The sequence below is a fragment of the Erpetoichthys calabaricus genome, chromosome 7, assembly GCF_900747795.2.
Source record: "Erpetoichthys calabaricus chromosome 7, fErpCal1.3, whole genome shotgun sequence".
NCBI classification, from domain to species: domain Eukaryota; kingdom Metazoa; phylum Chordata; class Cladistia; order Polypteriformes; family Polypteridae; genus Erpetoichthys; species Erpetoichthys calabaricus.
The window spans coordinates 23,431,875-23,457,466 of NC_041400.2; the positions used below are offsets into that span (position 1 = coordinate 23,431,875).

Genomic DNA, 25,592 nt, shown 5'->3' on the forward strand with positions numbered 1-25,592 from the left:
CCACCAAGCTGCAAACATTCTTGATTGTCACTCCTCTGGTTGGCAAATTGATATTTAATTTGAATGAATGGGCGGGGCTATGTGGTTAAATGTCGGGAGTAGTTTTGCCACATGACTGACGTCTGCCGGAGGGTACAACCAATATTATATTCGGTTATATCGGCCCAGTTTTCTTTTCTTCTTTCCAGTGAAACAACATAACAGAAATTTAGTGATGACTGACTGTATCACTGAATATCTGCAAAGGAAAAAAAAAGTGTATTTCCAGGCTGAAGATGAAAGGAGGTTGGAGACGCAGTACTACAGCAATAAAGGATTCATCAGGTGTTTTACCAAATGTCATGTCTCATACCTTCACTGTTCTTCAGCGAGGAAATAACCTTTATTTTTTTTTTGCCTAGGAGAAATGTGACGAGGTTAAACTAAAGTAACATAATTGTAAACGTCATGGTGAAATACAACACATTTTTGTTCTCACAGGAACTATCCTTTTAAATAATATACTGGTATAATTTAATGCTTTATTATAAATGTGGCATTCACATAAGAAAGGATTACTCACTAAATATGTTACAGCCTTTTATCTTCGCATAGTCTCAAAGACAACTGACCGGTGTTAAAAGAATGGAGTTGTGCGTCATTTCACTGACATTACGTATTAAAGAAAAGGAGACGATTTCATAAACTAAGCTAAAGGGACGTGGAAACGCAAACAGACATTTTCATTCTTTACAAAATCGTACCCGGTTTAAAAGAAAAAAAAAAATAGCTCAAAATAAAGAGTCGCGTCAAAGTCATTTTTTTCACACAAAACGGGCTTGACCTCAGCTCAAGTGTGCGTCTAATCGCCAAATCTCAATCTGTCAAAGGTGCTTCTATCTAGAAAGAGATTGAGGGAAATAAAAAATGATTGGCAGATGTTTCGCCCACAGGCTGTACTATCCACGCTAAAGCCCGCCTCTTTCACGAAAACACAACTATGGTTGGGTAGGTACTGGTCTGATGACCCGGATGTGGTGTTAGTGGAAAACGCACGCGTTTCTTGTTATTTCTAGGAAGAGGGTAAAAGTTTATTCAATTTGTGTTGTTCTGGATGAAATTAAAATAATGAACAGCCGGCTACAAGAGATAAGAGAAAGGCAGAAGTTACGTCGACAGCTGTTAGCGCAGCAGGTGAGAACATTTAGTACAGACACTCGCGTCTACTTATGTTCTTAGGTAACCAGTATTCTGTATCGCCTTTGACTTTGTTTATACAGTATATCAGTGCTTGTGCTTATAATTGCTTTTGTAATACAGTACTGGTAATAATGTGCTGGTGGGTCTGTAAAACTACAATTAAGGAAAGCGGCTTTAATTTAAAACAATTGTAAACATCGCAGCATGGGGTTTCAAAAAGTCGGTTTTGGTTCTTTTAGAGAATGGGATGCTTAAGTGTTCGTTTCTTCCAAATTACGCATTCGTTTCAGCCTGCAATCAGTAAATATTGTTAGATTAAAAAAAGTCTCCTCCCAGGCCGAAGATTTTCATTAAAAAATACTATATTCGAGCTCAATTTTTACCTTTAACATACCACAGTTTTAACAATGGCGACGTTGAATGAATTGTTTGGCATTGCTATTTTATTAAGATGTCATTAAATGGTGCTGTACAACATACCCCACCAAGCAATATTCATATGCATGCGACCAATTTCAGCCAGTGTGTTTGTCGTAGAAAAAAACATAGAATTGCATCAAATTAATTTGTTAGTGCTCTTTACTGGGAGTAAATAGATCAATGGAAAGGTTTTTTTTTTTGTTGTTGTTTTTTTTTTATTTAATATATCTTTGGCAGATCAGGAAGGTGTGATGTCCCTGTCAGCATTCTGTGGGGTAAGAAATGCAGTGCAGTGGCTAAGGAACTGGGCAGTAATTCCTCACTTAAGCCCACATTTGAATCAAAAAATAATTTTTTTTTGGTCTAATTTTTATACACACAGTGCAAATTGTTGTGAAAAGTGTAATTACGGACACTTGGGGAAAAATGCAAACATTGTAAATAAATGCACATAAGAACGTCAGGCTTGGATAGTAAGAGGGCTTTTGTTGTCAATAGCAGGCTTGTTAGGTGGTAGTAAGGTGTGGTCAGATCTGCCCAGTTGTTTACATCTAAATCAGGCAAGTGCAACCCACGGGCCGAATCTGGCCCGCGTACTGATTTTATACGGCCCGCGACGACTTTTCCAAATATCATTGAATCTGGCCCATTAACACTCTTGGTGATGCCTGTTTGTTCTTGTGGTATTGTTGGATTATTTTTGATAGTATGATGCGGCCAGTGCTTTCTGAAGTACTTTATATTGTGCTTCCCCCACTTTTAAGGCACGTCTGGAACTGTCGCACGTTTAAAGTGTGCAAGAGCTCGTAGTCGTTGACTCTGCTGCATCTTTCTGCTCTGCTGTCATGCGTAGCATAGCACAGTCTTTTCATGGTTTTTGCTAGTGCTGTACCTATCTGCATGTTGTTTCAAGTTTCACGCTATATACTTGTGAATTTTTGATCAAACCCTAATTAAGATGGCTTCAACAAAGAAGAGAAAAGTGCACGCTGAGAGCCGTACATTTCAAGAGAAATGGACTGACGATTATTTTTTTATGATGCAGAAAGAAAAACCTCTTTGTTTGATATGCTTGGAAACTATTTCAGTTTTAAAGGAATACAATTTAAAAAGACACTACAATACAAACACGCTAATTACAACCGTTACAAAGGTAAACTAAGAACAGATAAGATACAAAATTTGAAAAAATGTGTATCGGCACAACAGATGTTATTCTGCAAACATACTGATGTAGCTGACAATATTGTTTGTGCAAGTTTTATTGTTAGCGAAAAAATTGCGAAGCACTCAAAACCATATTCTGAAGGCGAGTTTGTCAAGGAATGCCTTACTGCAGTTCTGTGTCCAGAGAAAAGCCATGAAATGGAAAAGATAAGTCTTTCTCATTGGACAATAACCCGACGAATCGACGAAATGGCCAGTGACATAAAATTAAGCGTTAAAAATATTGCATCAAAATTTTAAGCATTTTCCATTGCTCTTGATGAGAGTACAGACTCCAACGATACCGCTCAATTGGCTATATTTATTCACGGAGTTGACACTAGCTTCAATTGTACGGAAGAATTGCTTGCACTCCAACCAATGAAGAATACAACAAGGGGTGAAGAGATTTTCCAGGAAGTAAAAACTGTTTTTACTGTATTTGATTTAAAGTGGGAAAAGTTATGCGGAATATCCACCGATGGAGCTCCATCGATGATTGGACCAAACATCGGAGTTGTTGCCCAAATAAAAACCAAATTATCAAGTAACAAAATCAATACCGAAGATTTGTCGGTATTGCATTGCATTATACACCAGCAAAACTTATGTGCAAAATCAGTTAAATTTGCACATGTGATGGGCACAATAACTGCATGTATAAACTTCATTAAATCCAGGGCGCTAAATCACCACCAATTTCAAGAATTTCTGGCTGACGTTCTTTCTGACCATGAAGATCTTACATTTTATTGTGAAGTGCGTTGGCTTAGCAAGGGAAAAATGTTGAAATGTTTTTATGATTTGAGAAATGAGGTATCTCTTTTCATGGACATGAAAGGAAAACCTATTCCTGAGCTAGAAAACAAACCCTGGCTGTGTGATCTTGCATTTCTTGTTGACCTAACAACACATCTAAATGAACTTAATGCTAAATTACAAACTCAGGGACAAATATTTTGATTGTGAATTGTTTGCGAATGAATTAAATTCATTGAGTGGAGAATTCAACATTTGGTTCCGTGGTTTTAAAAATCAAGAAGCAAACATGCAAATTTTCTCTTGTCCATTTGATGTTGATGTCGAACTAGCTCCACTTTCATTGCAAATGGAATTAATTGAACTACAAGAGAACCTTGTCCTGAAATCAAAATTCAATGATATTGAATTACTTGATTTTTATAAAAACTATTTCCCACGTGACAAGTTTCCAAAGCTGACATCTTTTGCTCAGAAAAGAATGACTCTATTTGGCAGCACCTATAAATGCGAGCAACTTTTTTCAAGGATGAACTTCGTGAAATCCAAAACCAGGACGCGAATTACTGATGAGCACCTAGAAAACACGTTGCGAGTTTCCACGTCCACAATATCTCCTAATATTGATAAGCTTGTGTCCACCATGCAATCTCAATCGTCGCATTAATAAAGAGTTTTTATTAAATAATATATTAATAAATATTTGTTTGTTTTTTTTGGCCGCCTTGCATTTTCGATTTTCAGAAATACATATATATCCTGAAGTACTCTGGCCCGCGTAATCTTTCTACTTTCTAATCCGGCCCATAGTCCTGTCAAGGTTGCACATGCCTGATCTAAATGAAGCATGTCCAGCTTTTCGTGTCCGCAAATGTTACATGCTGAAAGATGTTTGTACTTTCTGATGTTCCTCTGGTTGAAGTCCCCATCATTCTTGGAATGAATGATTCATTCACTAACAGTTTTGATAACAGAGAATTGGTGTTTATCAATCTATCTACAATGCATCCGGAAAGTATTCACAGCGCATCACTTTTTCCACATTTTGTTATGTTACAGCCTTATTCCAAAATGGATTAAATTCATTTTTTTCCTCAGAATTCTACACACAACACCCCATAATGACAACGTGAAAAAAGTGTACTTGAGGTTTTTGCAGATTTATTAAAAATAAAAAAACTGAGAAATCCCATGTACATAAGTATTCACAGCCTTTGCTCGATACTTTGTCAATGCACCTTTGGCAGCAATTACAGCCTCAAGTCTTTTTGAATATGATGCCACAAGCTTGGCACACCTATCCTTGGTCAGTTTTGCCCATTCCTCTTTGCAGCACCTCTCAAGCTCCATCAGGTTGGATGGGAAGCGTCGGTGCACAGCCATTTTAAGATCTCTCCAGAGATGTTCAATCGGATTCAAGTCTGGGCTCTGGCTGGGCCACTCAAGGACATTCACAGAGTTGTCCTGAAGCCACTCCTTTGATATCTTGGCTGTGTGCTTAGGGTCGTTGTCCTGCTGAAAGATGAACCATCGCCCCAGTCTGAGGTCAAGAGCGCTCTGGGGCAGGTTTTCATCCAGGATGTCTCCATACATTGCTGCAGTCATCTTTCCCTTTATCCTGACTAGTCTCCCAGTTCCTGCCGCTGAAAATCATCCCCACAGCATGATGCTGCCACCACCATGCTTCACTGTAGGGATGGTATTGGCCTGGTGATGAGAGGTGCCTGGTTTCCTCCAAACGTGATGCCTGGCATTCACACCAAAGAGTTCAATCTTTGTCTCATCAGACCAGGGAATTTTCTTTCTCATGGTCTGAGAGTCCTTCAGGTGCCTTTTGGCAAACTCCAGGCGGGCTGCCATGTGCCTTTTACTAAGAAGTGGCTTCCATCTGGCCACTCTACCATATAGGCCTGATTGGTGGATTGCTGCAGAGATGGTTGTCCTTCTGGAAGGTTCTCCTCTCTCCGCAGAGGACCTCTGGAGCTCTGACAGAGTGACCATCGGGTTCTTGGTCACCTCCCTGACTAAGGCCCTTCTCCCCCAATCGCTCAGTTTAGATGGCCGGCCAGCTCTAGGAAGAGTCCTGGTGGTTTCAAACTTCTTCCACTTACAGATGATGGAGGCCACTGTGCTCATTGGGACCTTCAAAGCAGCAGAAATTTTTCTGTAGCCTTCCCCAGATTTGTGCCTCGACACAATCCTGTCTCGGAGGTCTACAGACAATTCCTTTGACTTCATGCTTGGTTTGTGCTCTGACATGAACTGTCAACTGTGGGACCTTATATAGACAGGTGTGTGCCTTTCCAAATCATGTCCAATCAACTGAATTTACCACAGGTGGACTCCAGTTAAGCTGCAGAAACATCTCAAGGATGATCAGGGGAAACAGGGTGCACCTGAGCTCAATTTTGAGCTTCACGGCAAAGGCCGTGAATACTTATGTACATGTGATTTCTCAGTTTTTTTTATTTTTAATAAATTTTCAAAAATCTCAAGAAAACTTTTTTCACGTTGTCATTATGGGGTGTTGTGTGTAGAATTCTGAGGGGAAAAAAATGAATTTAATCCATTTTGGAATAAGGCTGTAACATAACAAAATGTGGAAAAAGTGGTGCGCTGTGAATACTTTCCGGATGCACTCTATCTATCTATGGTTTCTCTGTCAAGTAAAATCTCAAGCCATTGGGCTTTGAACCATGCTCTTGGTCTTAATCGAGAGCTTATGACGTAATACAGTATTTGCCCCTGCAACATGAGACTGGAGGTATGTCTACTCCTTCCTATTTCATAGCAAACACCACATGCCATTGATGATAGGTAAAGAACAGCAGTGACATCTGTTAAGAGTGAAGCATATTGCATAGGCCAATCAGACTGCAGGATACTTTGTGAACAATTTGATGATAATAAAAAGAAGCCAGCAAACCTTCTTTCTTTAAGAACTGAAGGTCTGCGTGTGTTCTAGTAAATAAATAACCTTAAAAAATATGCTGTCAAGAATATATATCTACCTATAAAGTGCCTTGGTGTTGTTCATCATATAAAAGACATTATATCAATATAGGATAAATGTGTGTGTGTGTTTGGGGGGGGGGTTTGGGGGGGTGGTGAGGAGCACACTTAGCCAGTAGCTTCCAAAAACCCTAGCAGCTTGGTGGCATGTGGACTCCTATCTGACCTTTAAAAACACGGCAGTGACTTGGGTATTTCCAAACATATAGCTTGATTTTCAAATTTTTGTTTAAAATTTGAATACAGTTTGTTTATCAATGATTCTGTTAATTCTTAATTTGTACTGTTTTTTTGATTTCAATGTTATGGGGTCTTTGCTTGCTTTATCCAGAGAGATACTCCTAATAACTACCAATCCCTGATAGGATTATATTAGCATTCTTTTACACTCTGAAACTTAATAAGAATAAAGTTTTATCATTTGGTCAGGTGGGCGGGCACGGTGGCGCAGTGGGTAGCGCTGCTGCCTCGCAGTTGGGAGATCTGGGGACCTGGGTTCGCTTCCCCGGTCCTCCATGCGTGGAGTTTGCATGTTCTCCCCGTGTCTGCGTGGGTTTCCTCCGGGTGCTCCGGTTTCCTCCCACAGTCCAAAGACATGCAGGTTAGGTGGATTGGCGATTCTAAAATGGCCCTATTTTGTGTGTGTCCTGCGGTGGGTTGGCACCCTGCCCGGGATTGGTTCCTGCCTTGTGCCCTGTGTTGGCTGGGATTGGCTCCAGCAGACCCCCGTGACCCTGTCTTTGGATTCATCGGGTTGGAAAATGGATGGATGGATGGTCAGGTTGTCTTTGTAATTTTAATTAAATTATTTGAATTCTTATGGCCTTTAAAAGTGAAAATAAAACAAATAAAGATGAGTGTAGTTGAACCATTCTCTTCAATCAATCACCAGTTTGGCTTATAAACTTTATTTATTTTCATCTATAGTTGGGAGCTGAAAATGCTGACAGTATTGGTGCTGTACTCAACAGCAAGGAGGAACAGAAAGAGATTGAAGAAGCCAGAGAAACCAGTAGGTCAGTACTGCAGTATTTGGACTTGTTCTTGGCACAAAAGGGACTTTGTGAAAATTAATATTTGTGTCATTCTCAAAACTTTTGGCCACGACTATGTTTTGTTTCTGTTTTTTATTTGGTTGCAAACTAGTTCATCTATATTTTGTGTGAGTACGTGTGTTACCATCATTGGAAAAATACCATACTATTTTCCTGTGCTCTTTTCTGTCACTGTCCTCTTTTGAATTTTCCCTTCATACCATTTCTTGCCTTTTTGTCACAATGATTGATCGCAAATGATTTGTCAATTTTTAAAACTGTGAGTAATCTTTCTTAAACAGGTGCCCCAACTGTGTTTTTTTTTTTTCTCTCAATTTCCATGCTGCTGGGTTAGTCTCCAGCTGTTTGCATTCTGAAACCTCATTAATTGTTTGTAAAAATAAATATCTGCGGTGGGTTGGCACCCTGCCTGGGATTGGTTCCTGCCTTGTGCCCTGTGTTAGCTGGGATTGGCTCCAGCAGACCCCCGTGACCCTGTGTTCAGATTCAGCGGTTTGGAAAATGGATGGATGGATGGAAAAATAAATATGTGAAAACATTTCAGTTTTTATTTTTTAACTATTCCATTTTTACTTACAAAAAGATTTTTTCAGTGTCTCTGTCACAATGTGTGAATCCACTCCAGTGAGATGCCAAGTGAAGTTGAAAGTTTGCGTGAAGTGAGGCTTCTGTCATTTCGTCACCATGCGCTTGTCGTAACATTTCTAGAGTTTCATTACCGCTCATCCCAAGCTTAACGCAAAATTCAATCACACACCTGTGCCAGACTCTCACAAGAGCGTCGTCTTCATCCACCATAATGACACATACAAGGTGCTTTCACTGGCAGTGACAGAACGCTGAAAAATATGGCTGCCCATCTGCAAGTTCACCCACGTCAATGTTGGTCATTCACAGACACCTGCACAGTATTCCCATTTCTACATCCCTGAAAGAGAAACCTTGACAGTCTAATTAGTTTTCAGTAAGCCATTGTATGAACATATTTCATTAACTTATACAGGCTTTCTTATCTTACCGAGCATACAGTATGGCGCAGAAGGTTCAAGAGTAAAAGGTTAATTACAGTGGTATAGATGTGTCCATTTTCACCAAGAAATATTAGACTGTATACAAAAATGTATGTATATGTGATCTTTTATGAATATTCTGTTGTATTTGAATATGTATCAGCAATACTCCTTGAACTGAAAGGTTAAAGACTACTTATTCTGTAGGATAATTTATCAGTTTCTTGAAATGTCTTTTCAGAGCTTCTTATGACACCTCATTTTCTGCAAATAAACGCAAGTCTCAGAATGAAGGTGATGTTATTGATGAAGATAGTGATGTACAAAGAGTAAGTTGTAATCTGAATTTAATTCCATTAATAAATGCCAGCTACCAGGGTTGAGTGAGATGTTTGACTTGTGTCTTTTAGTAATATTTTCATGGGATTAACATTACCAGAGTCTTTATTTTTATGCTAGTTTTATTGCTCTCATATTGAAAATACACACCTTAAACCTTAGTAGTCCGTAAATAATTCTGTATTGAATACTTCATCCAGCTATCACATTTTAAACCTATTTCCCCTCCAAACGAGGAGCAAGAATTTCAGAGAATATAGTAAAATCTTCCTTAATTCTATGACTGTCCCTTTGATGTTGATGACATTGAGAGACAGATTGTTGTCCTGGTACATCTGTGTCAGAAGGAAAATCTCCTCTCTGTAATCTTTTTATTCATTGTTGATGGTCAGGCCCAAAATGGTTAAAGCCATTGGCAAATTTAGTGGAGCAGGTGCTGTGTCTGGCTATACAATCATGAATGAGGAAAGGGTATAGCAGGGGGCACATCATTTGCTCTGTGGAAGGCTTGTGTTGATGATTAATGTGAATGAAGTAATGCTGTCATTCAGCATGTGGTGGGGTCTGCCAGTTATAAGGTCTACAATCTGGTGACAGAGGATGACATTAAGTCCCAAGTCTGCGAGCTTGGTGATCAGTTTGGATGCAATAACTGTATAACTTCTGAGCAGTACTGTAAACAATAGTTTTGTACCCTTTGCGTTTTTGTGATCTGGACGTGTTAGTATGGTACAAAGAGCATTCTCTGTAGGCCTGTTGTGGTGTGGAGCAACCAACCTGGAGGTGATTCAGACTGTAAGGAAACATATCCCAGCATCATTCACTAACCCACATGGTCTATTTGTATTCAGATCTTCCTTATGTTTATCTCAATTTTATCAATTTGTTTGATTCCCCAGACCACTTTTTGCTTGACAAACAAAAGGTTAAATATAAGTTAGGTTTTCTTGGTGGTGAAGACTGTGGTGGTAACAGGCCTAGCTGGACAGACAAGACCACTCTATTCTCAGCAGCTTCTTTCAACTCCTTCTAGGGAATTCCCAGAAGCTCCTGAGTAGGGTGAATGATAGCACCACCACAGCATGTTTTAGGTTCACTCTGGGGTCTTCTCCCAGGTAAACTTTTTATGATGCCTGGGAAACTTTCGGGGATGGGTTGCATCATGCCTGTATGCCCAAGCCAGCTCACCTAATGCCTCTTGATCCAGAGAAACACCTGATCTATCCTGAAAATTGTTCATCCTATCAAGGGGAGTTAGCCTAGCAACCCTGCATAGGAGCCTTATTTTGGTCCCCTGTACCAATAATTCATATACTATGAAGAGCTGACCGGTAAATCAAAAGCTTCATCCAGAAGACTAGCTCTATCCCCAAAACTAAAGCCCCTGTATTGTTTAATTGGTCAATCTCACAATCGCCTCTACCCTCACTCATGAACAAGACCTGAAAGTACTTCAACCACTCCACTCAGGGCATCTGTTCACCCCTTGCCTGAAGATTACAGACCATTATTTTTTCCCCGGACAGGTACATGACCTTAGATTTTTCTGGTGCTGATTCTCCTTCTAAAGGTATTACAATTTGGCTGCAAACTTGTCCAGAGATTACAGTCTGATGACATCAAGAAAATCTTACCAACTGAATAAGCAGAAGTGCAACACTTGGGTTCAGGCTTCAGATGTACCCTGGTATCCTGGCTATGAAAACTAAGAACAGGAAAGTAGGTACCACATAGATGACAGACACCCTTGATAAAGTCCAGTGTCCACCCTGAACAGACCAAGAAAGGAAATACAACTCTTGCACTGCAGGGATTAAGGTTAATCCCATACTCATGAAGTACCTTCCAGAAGATACTGTGGGTACTTAATCATAAGCCTTTTCCAATTCCACAAACTTTGCTAAGATTTGGTAAATTGTCACATGTTTCCAATGTATGTAAGAAAGGATTGGTTCACTGTTGTGAATCTGAGGTCAAGTATTGAATAAAGTCTCCATTCCATCACCTTGGCATTTGTTTTCTAAAGCAGACTGAGGACCATGGTCCCTCTGTTAAAAAAAAAAAATTTTTTTTTTTTTTTTGTTTTGTTTTTTTAAATATAGGACTCACCACTACTGTCTGGCAATTTCCAGGCGTACTCCTGACTTTCGAAACAATATTGGAGATGTATGTTGAGCAAAACACTCTTACAGTATTCAGCGCTCTTATTATCTCCAATCACTTCTCATTCACTCCTTCAGCCTTGCTACTGTGGAGGCGAAAATTTAACTTGGGATAAGAAACTTAACTTAAACAAGGAGTTCTCTCCTAGATAGAACATCTTGTTCCCCTGTGTCATAGAAAAACATTTTTATTATTATTACCCAAACATTAATGTGAAAGAGACGAGATCTTTGATTTAAAAAAAAAAAAAAAAAAATCCATTATATTGGTCAATGACCCAATCTGGCTCAATGGCTTCTTGACTGTGGTAGGCTCTGTCTGTAGTTTTTGTTTCCCTTGTGATTATCATATTCAAATGTATTGTTTTTGGCAGGATGAAATAGAACAACAGCTACCTGATGAGAATCTGCAATATGAAGAAGAAATATATAAAGATTCAAGCACATTCTTAAAGGTAAGAATGTAGTTATTTATGCTGCTTGTCTGCAGGTTTTAGTTCTAAGTAATTTGCTGATTAGTGGCCAATATCTGCTGTTAATGAATTGTATCAGATTGGAAGATTATTTGTCTCACTTACCTTAATACTGTTTGTAAAATTACTGTATGATCTTCAGAAAAATGCTTATTGAAATATCTGCTGGACCATGGCAGGTCAGTTGTCTATTTTCTGAAAATTATGAGGGATTTATCTTTTTCGTAACCAGGTACAATATATCTGGTAGCATTTTGTCATGTTCGAAAGCAGATTCCTTAACCACATTTTAAAACTGGCTGAATGTTATCTATACTAATAAAAGGCAAAGCCCTCACTCACTCACTCATCACTAATTCTCCAACTTCCTGTGTAGGTGGAAGGCTGAAATTTGGCAGGCTCATTCCTTACAGCTTACTTACAAAAGTTAGGCAGGTTTCATTTCGAAATTCAAAGCGTAACGGTCAAAACTGGAACCTCTTTTTTGTCCATATACTGTAATGGACTGCAGCTCACTGGCCGTGGGAGGCGGGGTTGCGTATCGCGTCATCACGCCTCCCACGTAATCACGTGAACTGACTGTGAACGCAGTACGTAGAAAACAAGGAAGAGCCCCAAAGAGCGCTGAAGAAAACATTCATTACACTAAAGACTGCTTCACAAAAAAACAGCAGAGCGCCTTATATGAGCAGGCAGTCAGCTAAAGAAGGGAATCAATAAATAACTATAATCGTAATAAACGAACAAAAAATAGCAGAGAATCCGAGGATTACATAAAGGAAATGGGTACCTGAACAGAAAAGTGACTCATACCTACACAATAACTATAACAATCATAATAAACGAACAATAAAACAATACAGAACCGCTAAGCAAGGAGAAAGGACGGCCTTATATGGCGTTTGTTTATAAAACAGCGGACAGGCTGTGTAAAGGCAGCTTCACAAAAAAACAGATCCTTAACAAATTGTTATTGGTATATTTTCCCTCAATTTAAAAAGGTTTTCTTTTCTTCTTAATTAAAATTTAAAAGTAATACTTCACCGCTACGAAGCCTGGGAATTTGGCTATATGCAGTGAGTGTGTACGCCTGATGAGCCCAGAATTAGGGCGAAACACGTGTCGCGTACTCTTTCCGTTATTTGACAGCAAACTATTTTCAACCATTCTATGATCTGCTTCTCACAACTGAAGGCACCGTGGCTGATGTTAGCTGACTTGCTGGCCAACCATAAGCGTTACCTGGTAGGTAACCACCCATACAATCAGATTGTGATTCAGACTACGAATGCTGTGTATATGTATATATGTATGTCTATATATATATATATATATATATATATATATATATATATATATATATATGCATATATTATATATATATATATATATATATATATATGCATATATTATATATATATGCATATATATGCATATATTATATATATATGCATATATATGCATATATTATATATATTTATAAGTACATATTTAGATGTGTAAATTTGTATATGTATATGTGGATGTGTGTATATGTAGATATGTATATATATGTTTACATAACCTCTTTAACACACTACTTCTCCGCTGCGAAGCGCGGGTATTTTGCTAGTACAGTATATTGAATAAATCAATGAGGTTAGAAAGCTGAACAGTTGTGTATTGTTATTGTGTCTTTACCTTTAAACGTCATTAATATTATTCTTTTAAATATATGGTGTACTTATTTTCTGAGGAAAACCATTATACATTTTGACATGTTTGCTTGCCAGTTTTTAAATATATAGGACTTTATTTGTCCCCAGAGCAGAAATTTGGCTTTTTACAGAATACCTTTAAATATAATAATAATAAATACATAAATATGAGTGTGTGTGTGTGTGTGTGTGTGTGTGTGTGAGAGAGAGAGAGAGAGAGAGAGAGAGAGACTGGATGCAGACTAGAATAACTAAAAATAAAATGAAAAAGAAAGGATGTTTTAATGTAAACTGTGATATTGCCAAATGATCTAAAAGCTTAAATTTTCTTTGTATACAGGGAACTCAAAGCTTGAATCCTCACAATGACTACTGCCAACATTTTGTGGATACTGGCCATAGACCACAAAACTTTATTCGGGATGTAGGTAAGCAGTACTTTAGGAAGTGCTTAGCTTTTATTAAAAATGTTGATTAATGTATGCATGATTTCCTGCTAACACTAATTATGAATTTTTGTTTATTTGTCTAAGATGGTTTTAAAGTTGTCTTTGTTCATTTTACAGGACTTGCTGACAGATTTGAGGAATACCCAAAACTCAGGGAACTAATTAGATTAAAAGATGAATTAATTTCTTCAACAAACACACCTCCAATGTAAGTACTGGGATTGAAATATAGACATTGATTGTTTTAAAACAAATGGAACAGTACTTAATTTAAGTAATGCTAGTAACATTATTAGCAAAAAGCATGTTGGGATTCTTTATTAAAATGTATTTGTTGTAGGTCATAGCATTCATTAAGACAGAATTAAGTTGGTTTAAAATTTGCTGCATATTCTCATGCTATATTTAGCTAGCCAGAGGAATGTTGATCCTAGTGGTGTAATCTTTACGTGTTGCCCTTTAAATCCAACTGGATGTGTTCTGGTGGGCTTTCCTAAAAAATACGGGGGGTGGATGGTGTCTAGAGACATGTATTAAGAATTAAATTTTTCATGATTTAACATTGTGAGCATTCCGAATATTCTTCCTTGCATTTCATACATACACGTTTTAAAGAGTGTTTTAGAAGTTGTAGGTTATTTTGAGTTCTTCTTTTTTCAGGTACCTTCAAGCTGATCTGGAGACATTTGACTTGCATGATCTTAAATGTAAGTTTGATGTGATTCTTCTTGAGCCACCTTTGGAAGAATACTACAGAGAGTCCGGCATTATAGCCAATGAGAAGTTCTGGACCTGGGAGGAGGCAAGTTAATGAAATGATAAAATCCACCTCAACTCTTACTTCTAATAAGATGAAAATTTGAATTGTGTTGGTCATAATGTTCTGCTGTCCCAAGTTCTGTTTACTTGTATTTGGTCTAAGCACTTAAGCAGTCATTACCTCACCATCTTTCTTCTACAGAAGTATGTCCTCCATTGTAAGTGTTTGACCCTAAACTTTTTATTGGGCCACATGTTGGTTGCTGAGAGTAGAGTGAGGTAATATGAGGCAAAGGGAAATGGATGGTTGGAAAATACTGCCTTAGCATTACCTTAAAAGTATTTTACACTGTCTGGAAGGAGGAATGTTGTTTAATGTTGGTTTATACACAAATACTGCATACTTTAACTGTTTTTAAATATTTTCATTTTTATGCCTACATTATTATGTGCCAAAGGAAAAAAAAGTTTAGAGTAAAGTTTAAGTGATCATTGTTTATACATAGTTTTCTAATATTAACTATATTCCCTTGTCCCACAGATAATGAAGCTTGAGATAGAAGAGATTTCAGCACTGAGATCGTTTATCTTTTTGTGGTGTGGTTCAGGCGAGGGTCTTGACCTTGGACGAGTGGTACTGTCTATATTGTTCTCTTTCAGACAATTTTTTTTTAATTAACATGTTTGTGAATATTATTTTTGCATTGCTTTAACTCAAATACATTTTCGCTAATAATTTTATAATTGGGATAAAGTGCATAATAAGGCGGTTCCCCCAACACCGCATCTTCACACATTGATAAGTCAAATCATCTTTAGTAAAACGTTCAGCTTGACAGTAAATCAGTATAAATATGCTAAAGATTTTCCAAGCACACTGATTAGTCATGAACCACAATCAAGGGTTTACCAGACATCACTCATTCACTTAAATCTTTGCTAAATCTCAATATCAAAATCAATAGTCTATGTTTAAGTAAAAATGTAAAATCAAAGTTATATCATGGCATATAAATAATACTTTAAAGGCCCTTGAATCACTCATGGGTGTAAAGGAAGCATGCAAGCCTCTAATACTTATACTCTATCATTTAAGAATGTGAGGTGATGTTTATGGTAGTTGTTTAAAAAAAAAAAAAAAAAACACTTCTCTATAAGCACTGTCCTTTACTTGAATGTAATCATTTTCTTTCCCAGTGCTTGCGGAAGTGGGGATTCCGAAGATGTGAAGATATTTGCTGGATCAAAACTAACAAAAATAATCCGGGAAAAACAAAAACCTTGGACCCCAAAGCTGTGTTTCAGAGAACAAAAGTAAGAGAAATCTCATTTAGGTGATCATTTACTCTTTTGTGGGATAATCTAAGGCTTTTGCATTTCATTTAATATGAAAAAAGCACTTGGTAGTTTTGTCTTTATCTTGCATGAAACAGACCAAAAAAAATAGTCTAAAGCAGCCTCATCGTGGTTCCCCATGTTATTCAGTAAAATATGATAGTGTTGTGTCATCAGCTGTGGTAATTGCTTTATTACCGGGTGAGAGCCTCTTTTATAGAGGTTTATTGAAATGCAGATTAGGAGCAGCTCAAGGTCTAGAAAATGATTCTCGAGGATTGAGTTGCTGAAAAACTGTCAATTTGGTTTATATAAAATGACTGAGATAAGAGCTGCTACTCCTTGTTCAGTTCTCTTTCTTAACGATGGTTGCCCTTCAGAAAGTTACAATTAATTGTGTTTCTTGGCTTCAACATTGGTGTTGCCTTTCACACTGCAGAATCTGAAAGAAATTAGTAAAGTGAAGGAAAAAATAAATGTATCCTGGGAATTTCGATAGCTGAATATATATCATGCTTACTGTTTTGCAGTTGTGGAGATTATGAAAACTGAGATTCCTTTCCAAATAACTTTATCCAAATTAAGGATTTTTTTAAATTTTATTTTGTATCACTGTCTCTATATAGAATATGAAGTTCCATACAAAGGTTTGGACAACCCTGGCCAAATCACACACATTTGAGATTTTTACACAAGTAAAAAATAGTAAATACAACTTCAGCAACAAACAAAGTGCAATGCTGTGTGAGCTTACCAAGTTTAAACCTTTTTGATTTGGTAGCATATGATCCAGCTCCACCTATAACCCGAATGCACTCAGTATTTCAAATAAACTAAATTAGTCTGAACTTGTAAATGAGATGTGAGCTGATCCAAAACATACTTAACTTTATTTAAACGTTTTGTCTCATCAAAAGCAGTGATAGGTTAGCAACTAGTCACATTTAATGATTTATTTATTTGTATTGCTTGTTGTTAATTTGCTGCGGTCATCTGTGTTATGTTTATGATGTTGGCAACCTATTTAGCCACTCCTTTTGCTATAGTAGTGGGAATAAAAGCAGGAGGCTGGATGGCCTCTTCAGTCGTCTGACTTCAAAATCTAAATATACAGGCTCATCACATTTAAGGGAGCATTTTTATTTTTGATAGATATAGAAGGTTTTTTAATAAATGGCTTTTTAGCTGAGCAGTGTCTTGTGCACATGCTTTATTCAGCAGTAGTAATTGCAATTAAATTTTTCTTGGGCACCCTGTGAGAGGCACTATAAGAAATAGATTTATTGTTAAAGGCACAATTTCCATGCTTAAATTGAATTTTCCTTTGCTGTAGGTGGAGAGATACCCATTGTGTTTAGTACCCCCTACCAATGTAAATTTGCATACTGTATAGTATATGTAGCCGGCTTGAAGAACAATATTTTTTACAGCGACTCTGATATCAGACTGCCAAAGTTTTGTGATAATTACATGGATGGTGTAGGACAGTGTTTCTCAACCATCAGGTTCCCATCGGTGGGTCATGAATGGCTATTACCATTACTGTGTTTTCTTATGGTGTAAAGGCCTGTAAGAACTTACTTTCTCAGAAATTTGAATACTTAGAGGTTTTGTCTTCTCTTTCCTTTGTAAATGTCATCTATATATATATATATCTATCAATATATAGATATATACAGTATGTGTGTGTGTGTATATATAATATATACAGTGCATCCGGAAAGTATTCACAGCGCATCACTTTTTCCACATTTTGTTATGTTACAGCCTTATTCCAGAATGGATTAAATTAATTTTTTTCCTCAGAATTCTACATACAACACCCCATAATGAAACATGAAAAAAGTTTAATTGAGGTTTTTGCAAATTTATTAAAAATAAAAAAAATTGAGAAAGCACATTTACATAAGTATTCACAGCCTTTGCCGTGAAGCTCGAAATTGAGCTCAAGTGCATCCTGTTTCCCCTGATCATCCTTGAGATGTTTCTGCAGCTTCATTGGAGTCCACCTGTGGTAAATTCAGTTGACTGGACATGATTTGGAAAGGCACACACCTGTCTATATGAGGTCCCACAGTTGACATTTCATATCAGAGCACAAACCAAGCATGAAGTCAAAGGAATTGTCTGTAGACCTCCGAGACAGGATTGTCTCGAGGCACAAATCTGGGGAAAGTTACAGAAAAATTTCTGCTGCTTTGAAGGTCCCAATGGGCACAGTGGCCTCCATCATCCGTAAGTGGAAGAAGTTCGAAACCACCAGGACTCTTCCTAGAGCTGGCCGGCCATCTAAACTGAGCGATCGGGGGAGAAGGGCCTTAATCAGGGAGGTGACCAAGAACCCAATGGTCACTCTGTCAGAGCTCCAGAGGTCCTCTGTGGAGAGAGGAGAACCTTCCAGAAGGACAACCATTTCTGCAGCAATCCACCAATCAGGCCTGTATGGTAGAGTGGCCAGATGGAAGCCACTCCTTCGTAAAAGGCACATGGCAGCCTACCTGGAGTTTGCCAAAAGGCACCTGAAGGACTCTCAGACCATGAGAGAGAAAATTCTCTGGTCTGATGAGACAAAGATTGAACTCTTTGGTGTGAATGCCAGGTGTCACGATTGGAGGAAACCTGGCACAATCCCTACAGTGAAGCATGGTGGTGGCAGCATCATGCTGTGGGGATGTTTTTTAGCGGCAGGAACTGGGAGACTAGTCAGGATAAAGGGAAAGATGACTGCAGCAATGTACAGAGACATCCTGGATGAAAACCTGCTCCAGAGCGTACGAACTGTATGTAAATATTTTTTTTTTAAAGATTTTTAAGCATATAGTTAATTATAGCATAGAATGCACAGCGTAATAGTAAATTAAATGTAAAACTAAATGTTAATGTAATAACATTGAATAACACTGAGAAAACCTTGAACAGAAAAAAGTAACATTGCAAGAATTCACGCTACGAACTGATCGCAGTAGACCGAAGTGAAGTGGAGGTTAAAATCCAATAGAACAAAGTCTTCATTAAATACGAGGTTAAAACAATGCTCGAATCAGTCTCTTTAAAAACAAGCCTGGTGCATTCTTTAACTGCCTTCTCGGCCTTACGTGGCCAACCCCCAACCCCCCCCCCCCCCCCCCCCCCCCCCCCCCTCTCTCTCTCTCTCTCTCTCTCTCTCTCTCTCTCTCTCTCTCTCTCTCTCTCTCGTTCGAGCGCTGCACAAGGAGAGACTGAACACGTGCGGAAATCATCGGTGCGTACGAACCGGAAGGGAAACTGGCTTGTTCGTCACCCGACTGTGTGGTCGTGAACAGATGCAAAATTTTGGCAAACTTTTTGGTCGTATCCCGATTTGTACGTGGTCCGAGACGTTGGTGACCCGTGGTTCCACAGTATTTCTCATGCACACTTATGATTGTGCATAATAATAACGGCAAAGCATTTATGGAAGTACTGTGAAACAATCTAGGTACAAACAAAAATCATTTATAGTGATTCAATGAAAAATGCTCTAGGATGTTTTTTTTTTTTTTTTTTTTTAATCATATCATCCACTTAAGGAGTCTGTTCACTGATTTCCTTTATTGTTTGCTTGTATTTATTTCTTTGTTTATTTTAACAAAGGAGCACTGCCTGATGGGGATCAAAGGTACTGTAAAAAGGAGCACAGATGGGGATTTTATCCACGCCAATGTAGATATTGATCTGATAATTACAGAAGAGCCCGAGATAGGCAACATCGAAAAACCTGTTGAGATATTTCACATCATTGAGCACTTCTGTCTCGGACGTAGGAGACTGCATCTCTTTGGAAGGGACAGCACAATACGACCAGGTTTGTGATGTTTTTTTTTTTATATGAGTAAAGAGAGAATGCTGTAAATGTTGAATACTGAACTAGAATTTGAGCAGGTGTCTAAACATAGTAAGTCATTTATCTTACTCACATTGACATTGCTTTTCTAAAATGAACACGGCTTAAGCCCCAGAATCCTGGGTTAATATAGCTTAGATCAGTTCAGGGCTCCAAGTAACGAAAGTCTTTCCTAAGAGCCTTGGCCATAAGATAGGAAAGAACCCTGGATCAAGTGCCAAGCTATTGAAGGGACTGCTCTGGCACTCACACGCAACTTACATTCACGTGGGCCCAGTTAAGACTTTACAACCAGGATAACACCCGTGCCTTGATGAGAGAAAAACCTGTACAGCAGTGAGAATGTTCAGACTCTGCACAGACTCTGACAAGGCACGGAATTCAAATCCAGAATGCTGTGTCTGTGAGGCAGCGCTAATCACTCTGCCACTCCATTTATAAAGTGATTTTTGCCAATATTATAAGCTATAGAATTATATTGATATGATTTGTCAATTGAAGAGAAAGCAGTAGTAAATAAGTGCTTTCAGGTTTTTCGAATGTGAAAGGCATACACGGGCAGCTAAATTTTAAAGTCCTGTCTTTTTTCCAGTCACTCCAATTAAATTGACTTTACTCTTTGAGTTTGTTGTATTTGTCATACATTTCATTGACTTTAGTAAGTCTTAAAAAGGTATCTTGTATTATGTTAGAATATTGCTTTTCATTGCATTCAATATAGTTAATAATTTAACACTCCTAAAGAGATGACTAACAATGTAACAAGTGAAATATATTATCTCAAACTGGTCTGTACACTTGTATTGCACTTGTCTGTTATGTGAGTTTGTCAGTTGGAGATGATGTGAGGCCACCAACACACCCAGTGAGTGTTTTCTTTTTATAGGGGTATTTTTCTTTGTATAGACATTTCCCCTTGTGCAGTGCACTTACTTAAGATTTTCCCTAAAAAATGTCTCATTGTCCCATTTTAGTGGACTTGGCACACAAAATGCCTTTTTAAAGTGTATTTTTTACTCAACGCCAAAAGAGTTTTCTATTGTGTGTTCAGTTGTTCATGTTTTTAAGTTCTAGTATGTTGGGCACAGTTCTTAAATGCTGAAAAGAGTTGTAAAAATGTGAATTTAATGCATTGTAGGAGGTGCAGCGCTTATCAAAATATTCACCTCATTCAGAGACCTATTCTCACTTTGACATTAAAATATTTTTCTGTTGATCAGTGTCAAATAAGCCAAATTGAATCTATTGTGATTAAGTTTTGTAAAACAATAAAGAAAAGAGGTAAATTCTTTATTTTTGAAAATTGTATTGCATCTAACTACACAGCACAGTACCATTTCTGATAATCCCCTTTTGGAATCCCCTTTTATTTTAGATCCTAAATCTATAGTCAAGTCAAATTGCTTTTGCTTTCACATGGTTCACGAACATGGTGTGCTAAGCCTGCAGTCTCTTAAATGTAATCTGGTAAAGAGTGTGAATCTTTATATACACTAAACCTACTTGTGATGCATAGCGGACTGATATAAGACTACAATTACTCTGCTTCATGTATTTCACCAGACATTTTACTTGCACCTCAGATGTGTACAGATACTGTACTGTTTGTTTTAACATTGGTGAATTCTGGTTTGGCACCATTTGGGCTGAATGAAAAAAGTTATTACACACATCTAAGAGCCTCTACATTAAGGAATGCATTCTTTAAACAGTGATAGGTCGTTTGTGGCGGTCTGTTTCACATCAACCCCCAGTTTTTTAAGTTCTCTGAGTTCTTTTCTTGTTAGATATGCTGAGTACCGAATGAGCCATGTGACCTTTTATTAGGTGCAGAGCTCTACAGTAATGATTTCTGTCTGGCTGTCAGAGTTTTCTTTATTTGTAGTTGCATAGAGAGACTTTTTTTCCCCCAAGTTCAGAGTTTAATTTTTTTTCCTTATTGAATAGAATAGACACATTCACAATAAATAAAAATCTCAGATTACAAATGGGACACACAAGATTTCCCTCATGTTCCTTCAGTTATAGTTTAATACATTTCTGACACATATTAAGGACAGCAATGGGAATCTTTGTTTTTCTTAAATCAGAAGGATGAAACATATGCACACCATATGCACACCTTCTGTCGCATGGAAAAAATTGCACATCAGGCCTCTGAATATTTTTTCCATTGCATTATGTCAGAAATTCTTTAAATCTGAATGCTGTAAGGCATCTGATAGTTCAGCTGTTTTTAGGTTGAGAATTATTTTGTTCTAGAAAACATTTCAGGTTGTCAGTTTGAAGAGGGGAGGTATAGTCTTTTAAGCTGCAGTTGCTGCAATTAATCAGTAAAATTATATTATCTCAATTTTGAATGATACAACAATTGCAGTTACTGTATTAAAGTATTTCAGTACCAGAGAGTTAGTGTAATTTCTGCAAATTGATCTCTAAATGCTGTCACAGTGATGTGAAAAGGTACATGTCTGATTCTTGATATCCTTCAATTTTTGTATTTTTGCAACCGTGAACATTCAGATCTTTAGACAAACTTAATGTTAATGAGACCCAGCATAAACATAACCGCGTTTCCAAATTTTTACTTACTGTAGTTAAATAATTGTATTTTTTTTTTTTAGATCTTTTTTTATATTTGATTTCAAAATAAGGAAGTGGATAGCAAAGGAAAACATTTTCATGTATAAATGTGAACCAATCCCAGGTGATACATCTATGAGTGACTGAGATAGATATAACAACAGAATTATGGCAGGCATACATAGAGGAGTTGTGTTTGATGGAAAGGGAAGAAGAAAAAAATAGTCATATCATGAATGGTTGGGAACAGGGGCAGAAAAATGTACTCCACACATCCCAAGAACTGATCTTATCTGTTGTGGCTTGCAGAGGGCACTCCTGCCACCCAAACCCGACACAAACAGATGTAGGACACAAGTTAAGCACACGTGCTTTTTATATTTTGTCTTTTTTCCCCCCATGTGAAATGCCTTCCCCCTTTTCTCACTGGTACAGCACACTCTGAAACTCAACAGCAACAAATCTTTTTCTTTTTTCTCTCCTTCTCATTCCTCCACTCCTCCGGGCAAACTTTGTCTACCGCCTCCCGACTCTGGCTCCTTTTATAAGGCACTCAGAAGTATTCCAGGTGCTCCTTGACCCACTTCCGTGTGTGGTGGAGATGCTACAAATAAGGGCTCAGCAGCAGTTGCAGCACCCCCTGATGGTGACCACAGAACCCAAAAGGGCTACATCAAACTCCAGCTCCCATGGAGCCCTGCGGGAGTCTGAGGCACCACTGCAACACAGGGGTGCTGCCAACTAGCGCAGAGAGGTAGTGCTCTGGTTATGCTCCCTCCCCTGGTCCTTCCAGCGTGGAGGCGTCCCGGCCATGCAAGAGCCCCAGCCATACGCCACACTGTACATAGAAAAAGAAACGAAGATTTAATTTTAAACTTGTTTTTGATGAAGTGGTAAGTGGCAAGCCCAGCTCTGTCAAAAAAGCGCTGATTGAACTGATGCCTCATGAAGCCCAAGTTGGCTAGGAGATGAGTTGCCCACCAATGTTTAGAGAATTACTGTGAAATAGTTTTGTATTTTATTAAAGTTATCCAACACTTTTATTGCCTATGTGAGAAGGCAGTTGCCCCCTTAGTTGCTCACAGAAGCAGCTGACCAGAGTTAATTGATAGTTTGACTATGCTGACTGAACACAGTCCAACTGAAATGCACCAGTCCTGTTGACACTAAACCTCACCATTTATTGACACTTACTTTGAGAGTGAAGTAGTGAGCATGGAATCACTAGAAAATTGATATGCTTCAACTGAAGGAAATTCCAGAATAGGTTACAAAAAAGTTGTTGCAACTTACTGATCAGTCTACAACTGAATGAGCCCGAACAAATAAAATGAAAGTTTTGGAGTGGCATAACTAGAGTCCTGACTTGAACCTAACAGAAAAGCAATGGTAGGACCCGAAACGACAGCAGTTCATGCTCACTGACTTAGCAGCGTGTCTAATTCAAAACAGTTCTGCAAAGACAAGTGGGCTAAAATTCCTCAGCAGAAATGTGAAAGATGAATATCAAAATACAGGAAGTGTTTGCTGCTTAAGGGGCTGCAACCAAGTATTGAATGGGTGGGAGTCATTACTTTTTTAATGGATGGTAAGGTTTTTGAGTTTGTTCCTGGAATAAAGTAAGTAATGTTTGAAACCTGTACTGCCTGTCCACTTGTGTTCCTTTTCTCTAGTATTTTTGTCTAAAAGTATGAGGCCATTCATTGTGTATAAAATATAGACAGTGGATACTATTAAAGGGTCAAATACTTTTTATCATAGCCTTGTGTAATGACAGAACATTTTTCAGATTCTTTTTTTTTTTTTGGTTGGATTTAACAATTTAAAGTCATGATTGCAGCACTTCATTAGTAAACAGTTTATATGATCATTTTTGAATAAGCATTTACTAAGTTATCCTATCACGGTACATTTGAGCATAGAAGTGTTGCCTGTTTTGTAGCTTTACCTTAACATTTATCTGTACATTAAAATGGTGATTTATATTTATGTGATGAGGCTGTTGTGATTTTTTGATCCAATGTTTTTCTTTTTTGAAGTAGATGTGTGTTGCTTGTTGGGGTGCTATATTTATTTTGTTTGTTAAAAATGAGATGTAGTTGCTTTTAGATAGATCTTTATTGTCATTGTCACTTTTACAAAGGAACAACAATGTTTTCAATTTTAGTTTTATGAATTTTTTTACAGGGTACCAATGGGTAGTTTACTTGTAGAGTAGTAAATGCTATGATTGTCTTTGTATCTTAGGATGGCTGACGGTGGGCCCAACGCTTACAAACAGCAATTTCAATGCGGAGTCGTACTGTTCCAACTTTGCACCTCCTAATTCTCACTTGACTGGCTACACTGAGGAAATTGAGAGACTTCGTCCCAAGTCGCCACCTCTTAAGTTGATGCCTGAACGAGGAGGAGGAGCCCCCAGAGGAGGAGGAAGAGGAGGAGGGGGTGCAGCAGGGCGTGGGGATCGGGGAAGAGAGAGGAACAGACACAACTTTCGTGGGGACAGAGGGTCATTTAGAGGTGGACGAGGTGGGCTTCATAGAGGAGGATTTCCAACCAGGTGATAAAATCTGGCAGAATTTTTTTTTTATGCTAAATAGAAGAATGATTCCAAGTGGGTTTATCCAAACACGACAGACAAGACAGTGTTCTTGGGAAGCATATGTTACAGGATCTGTAACATGTGGATTGGGAAATATATTTGATTCTGTTTTTTTATAATATTGTTTTTCCTAAATAAATCTCAGTAATTGGGAAATTTTTACTGGTGCTGGTCATTGATTTTTTTTTTTTTCTTCCCCAATTTTTTTTTTTTTTTTTTTTTTAAATTATTTACAGGCTGATTCATACAGTGGGGCAAAAAAGTATTTAGTCAGCCACCAATTGTGCAAGTTCTCCCACTTAAAAAGATGAGAGGCGTGTAATTTTCATCATAGGTATACCTCAACTATGAGAGACAAAATGAGAAAAAAAATCCAGAAAATCACATTGTCTGATTTTAAAGAATTTATTTGCAAATTATGGTGGAAAATAAGTATTTGGTCACCTACAAACAAGCAAGATTTCTGGCTCTCACAGACCTGTAACTTCTTCTGTAAGAGGCTCCTCTGTCCTCCACTCGTTACCTGTATTAATGGCACCTGTTTGAACTCGTTATCAATATAAAAGACACCTGTCAACAACCTCAAACAGTCACACTCCAAACTCCACTATGGCCAAGACCAAAGAGCTGTCAAAGGACACCAGACACAAAATTGTAGACCTGCACCAGGCTGGGAAGACTGAATCTGCA

At 38.0% G+C, this 25,592-nt stretch overlaps 1 protein-coding gene across 1 annotated transcript; it reads left to right on the top strand.

The window, feature by feature from the left end:
• Positions 1 to 997: 997 nt before the first annotated feature.
• mettl14 (methyltransferase 14, N6-adenosine-methyltransferase subun) lies at positions 998 to 24,941 on the top strand. The gene is made up of 11 exons (XM_028804989.2): positions 998 to 1,173; positions 7,504 to 7,592; positions 8,883 to 8,970; positions 11,517 to 11,597; positions 13,653 to 13,740; positions 13,879 to 13,969; positions 14,422 to 14,563; positions 15,062 to 15,154; positions 15,718 to 15,834; positions 19,468 to 19,678; positions 24,548 to 24,941. The coding sequence occupies exons 1-11, from the start codon at positions 1,108 to 1,110 to the stop codon at positions 24,862 to 24,864; spliced, it is 1,383 nt and encodes a 460-aa protein (XP_028660822.1). The 5' UTR covers positions 998 to 1,107; the 3' UTR covers positions 24,865 to 24,941.
• The last annotated feature ends 651 nt before the right edge of the window (positions 24,942 to 25,592 follow it).